This window comes from Adiantum capillus-veneris, chromosome 9, assembly GCF_014529385.1.
Source record: "Adiantum capillus-veneris isolate H3 chromosome 9, ASM1452938v2, whole genome shotgun sequence".
Taxonomy (NCBI): Eukaryota; Viridiplantae; Streptophyta; class Polypodiopsida; order Polypodiales; family Pteridaceae; genus Adiantum; species Adiantum capillus-veneris.
In genome coordinates this window covers 68,385,806-68,390,438 of record NC_140939.1, presented here as the reverse complement: position 1 = coordinate 68,390,438, position 4,633 = coordinate 68,385,806, and the positions used below count along the sequence as shown (strand labels likewise).

General features: G+C 44.3%; 1 protein-coding gene across 1 annotated transcript; it reads right to left on the bottom strand.

Moving 5' to 3' along the window:
- Window positions 1-645: 645 nt before the first annotated feature.
- On the bottom strand, window positions 646-2,580 carry LOC147450627 (uncharacterized). Its single transcript, XM_086520760.1, has one exon. The coding sequence runs from the start codon at window positions 2,545-2,547 to the stop codon at window positions 913-915; it is 1,635 nt and encodes a 544-aa protein (XP_086376886.1). The 5' UTR covers window positions 2,548-2,580; the 3' UTR covers window positions 646-912.
- Window positions 2,581-4,633: the final 2,053 nt, after the last annotated feature.

Below are 4,633 nucleotides of genomic sequence, written 5' to 3'. Positions count from 1 at the left end.
ACAAATTCTAGTCATGCTCGTTGTCGAGACATGACGTCTCCCAGCAACCATAGATACATCGACTGATAGGAGAGCCACCCTACGACACTGAAAAGGACACTAGAGATAAACTTGGTTGAACATGGAGCAAATTTCGACCCGAGCAAGGACCCACATAGTAACCAGTCCCAATGACAGCACCCACAAACTTAAAACTTACTAGTCTCTCTCTCTCTCTCTCTCTCTCTCTCTCTCTCTCTCTCTCTCTCTGTGCAACCGAGAGGCGCAGGGCACACAGCAGGTTCATGCTACTTCTGCCACGTGTCAGGGGGGGCGGAATCCCTCCCCCTTTTATTATAGTATAGATATGAAGTCACTTGACTATTGGAATCTATAGTTCCACTTGTTGGTATTTTAGCAAAGAGATTGAGTGGTACCGATCTATACATCATTGAGTTGTGCATAGGTCATGCAATCCACATTTCTATCATCTTCCTATGTATCCAATGCCCCTCTTCGCTTCCACCATCCATGCATGTCAAAAGGCTAGCTTTTCACAAGAACCATGATACTCTTAAGTTAGTCTTACAATTCAGAGATAAAAACTAATATTATTTATATGAAGGACCAATTCCCCCACCGAGATGAATGGTAAAAGGAGTTCTAATAGAGCACAAGGCAGCTTAAATTGTAGAGCAAGCATAATATTCTCAAATTGATCCCTAATTGTTTTACATCCAAAGCGACGTTGATAATGTGTGTGTATGTGGCATGTGTGTATTGTGAGAGAGAGAGAGAGAGAGAGAGAGAGAGAGAGAGAGAGCTACTAGATTTCTTTGAACAGATCCAAAAGGTGCTCCCCTACTATTACACATGCTCTTCATTTAACTTTATGTCAGCAAATCATGTTCCATTCTATGCTTTTTAGAACGATCACCCGGCAATTCTTCTAGGATTAATCATCCAATCAGCAAAGATCATTCTTAGTTGGGCTCTTGATGGGCTTTGCATAGAAACCGCAGGATACACTCGTTCATGTTTAGGCAAGTCTCTCCAAGCGATACTTTGGACCACACCATCGATTGAAAATGAGCACGTCCTTTCATTCAAGTTTAGGTGCACTCCAACTTTCACCTCATTCCTACTATGAAAATGGCTACAATACCTCGCACGAACTCTTTTAGAGTCATGGTACAAGTTTCCATTAGAGCTCAATGCCCAGCTCCATGCACAGTCACCTAACAAAAACCTGTCATACTCTTTAGGCAAAAGATTTCTCTTGAGACAAAAGCCAACCCGAAGATGGTCTGTTGGCTCCGAAATGAGCACCTCCCATGCGAACGTCATATGTCCGGGCAGCCCAATTGGCATGCTACACCTTGCAAAGCCTTCGAATCTATCTGTCTCGCAAGAAAGCACATCAAGTCCGCTGTCTACCAGTCTGTAGTTGTTGTAATGACCAAAATCATCCCAATGTAGATCCCCTGGATTCAATGCTTGAAGCCTGTATGCCGTCAACAACATCGAATCTGGTAAGAGGCCGAGCGGCTCAATGATACCGCTCATCACTGTAGGAGATAGTCTAAACAGGCCACCATCTAGTTTCTCCAAACAACTCAGCACTTGATCTCTTAAAGCTTGAATCAATTCCAACTTGCTCGTATCCATATGGTCATGATTATTAGCAGACTTTGCCGACAAAAAATCCTGTACATCAAATTCTCCATACCAGGGAAGAAAGTGTCCTATCGCACTGTCCATCGCATATGCAAAAGATGCTTCTTGTGCTTTACACCCATATACGTATTGAGAAGCACACCATAAAAGCAGAGTATAGAATTTCTGATACTCCAACCTATACACATCTGCACGATTTGAAGGGACATGCTGCCAAAGCTTGATATTCTGCAAATAGAATACCAAAGCATCTTGGTCAAGATGCTGAAGGGGTTCAAACTCAAATTCAAACCTTCTCAATTTCCAGTATCGTGATGCCCACCTAATGTGAGCAACCATTTGCTCCAACATTTTCTGCATCGGCCTGCTTGGATGTGACCTATAGAGGAATGCAGCTCTGTTGTATGCTTTCATCAGGCCCCTGTCGAAAGCAGGCTGTTGAACCTTCTGCTCATCATGGGTTATCAACTGATACTCAATATGGGTGATGGCAAGGTCTTCAAGCTTTGCGACAAGAAAATACTTGGCTGCAGCAATGACTTCAACGAATGATTGAAAATCAAGCCAGCTCTCCTCGCGGACAGTGTCGGTGTAGAAGAATTCAATGCAGATACGCATGGTGGAGGCATCGATATGGGGAAGCTCGATGTGGCAGGGCTGAGCATGGTTCTCGCTTCTGAGAAGCGTGGCCTGCAGTTGGGGGGAGCGCAGGGAGACGAGAAGGCGGTGAGCAGGGACCTGTTGGCGCTCCTTGCCGCAGAGGAAGATGACGTCGGTGGAGGGGGGATTGCCCAGCAAGCGACGAAGGTCCTGCAGCATGGAATGGTTCCTTCCCTCCTCATAAACTGAGGCTTGCCCAACGCCTGCTTCACGATCCCTCGTATTCTCCATGCCTGCTGCTTGATCGCTCCGGCCTTCCTACAATGTCTTTCCTCAATGACCTAGCTTTTAGTTCATTGAAAATCTAATTTTGCTTTTGTAGTATAAGAAATAATCAAATTCCTGCAGACTTGCGAATGGTTGGATGGGAGTCTCTCTCTCTCTCTCTGTCTCTCTCTCACACACACACACACACACACACACACAAAATAGCACAAGGCTGGATCAGCTCTCTCTCTCTCTCTCTCTCTCTCTCTCTCTCTTCGTAAGTACTGAAGGGCTGATCATGTGGCGGGGATAGATTGGGAGGAGACACATTGAGGTGCTGAGAATGTCGATCTTTGGATAGATGCTATTAAACACACTATTGGTGGAGAAGATGTTGGTTGTGGAGATACAAAAGGGAGCTCTTGGTAGAGCGCAATAACGGTTATTAATGAGGTCCTAGCTATATTACCGAGAGACACCAATGTTTAGGTATCAAGGCGTAGGTGTCGATGACCAAGAAAGGTCTAATGCTCTAATTGTATTGGCTCCCTAGTGCCCCAGATTCTCTGTCAATTGGGAACCTCGATTAGTTGAAAAGCTAGGGACATGCGATCGTGCCTCATAAAAGGCTACACATTACCAGACACCCATAGGATGGACACCATAGTAGGCATCATAACAGTTGGATATGTTGGCTAGCCTAATGCTAGGGAAGAGGAGGATGGGCATATTGATGAACCACTAGGAGAAGATAAAGAGCATTGTGTGGTAGAGGGGTAGGAGCAAGAGTGAGCAACTGGTGCCAAATTGTGAGAAATGCTATGAGCTTCATGGACACCATAGTAGGCATCATAACAGTTGGATATGTTGGCTAGCCTAATGCTAGGGAAGAGGAGGATGGGCATATTGATGAACCACTAGGAGAAGATAAAGAGCATTGTGTGGTAGAGGGGTAGGAGCAAGAGTGAGCAACTGGTGCCAAATTGTGAGAAATGCTATGAGCTTCATGGAGGTGAAATTGTAGAAGTTGAAAAGATAAATCATAATGGCATATATAGGGCCCTCAATTATGAAAAGTAGAGGTTCGATAGCGTAGGCTTGTGTAAAGTAGCTTGGGGAAGAGAGAGAGAGAGAGAGAGAGAGAGAGAGAGAGAGAGAGAGAAGAGTATATGGGCTATGTTTACATCAAGGTGACCTGTATGAGGAATGTAGAATGAATCAAGGTGGAGGTGCATAATGGCATGTCATGTGACCATAGTCCAAACTTGAAAGAACTGAAGATTTTGCCCATGTCTAAAGAAAGGAGAATCTACGCCTCTTCGCCACCCTGGAGGAGCGTGTTGAAGTATCCCGTTGGTTGCAAAGAGTATGTAGTAGCTCTATCAAAGTGGTGGATGTAGGAGAAGACTCTGAGCCCAGAATGTGAGCACGATGAGCCTCCTATATAGTCCAAAGAGTGATGCTATAGATTGTAGGAAAAACTCCATCCCGTTACTGGAGGTCAAATTGATGACCTATACCTAGGATCATCTTTAGAGTGCCCAATATATATCCCAATGAAGCAAGAGTGAAGACCAAATCTGTTGATTAGCCCTGAAAAAATGTGTGTGACCCCAAAAATTGCAAAGACCCCACATCACAAACCCATCATGAATGGCCACTTTGATAAACAAACAAAAAATTGTCCTCCACACTGGTTGAGCATATGGGCAAACCCAAAAATACTATCTCAAACACTCAGGATGCAAAGTACCTCTTGGGAAGTCGGATCATGAGTAGTTATCTCATCCCAAGTGCCAACAAGCAATCTCGCATGCACAATCATCCACATGAAATAGTATATCCTGCACATCTGATCCTAAGGATCCAAATGCATCACCAAAACTGTTGTTGAAAAGCGGGGGATAGACCTTTGGGCATCTCCATAGATCTCTTTTGTACACAATATACGACCACTTTTTCTACCCAAAAGAGAGAGAGAGAGAGAGAGAGAGAGATTTTATTATTGTCCTCAAAGGTCAAATATGACCTATGGGACCAAAGTTACATGTGATGTAGTATGTGTATGGATGATGAGTGACTCTTGATGCTCCAAAAACTGTGGTGATGA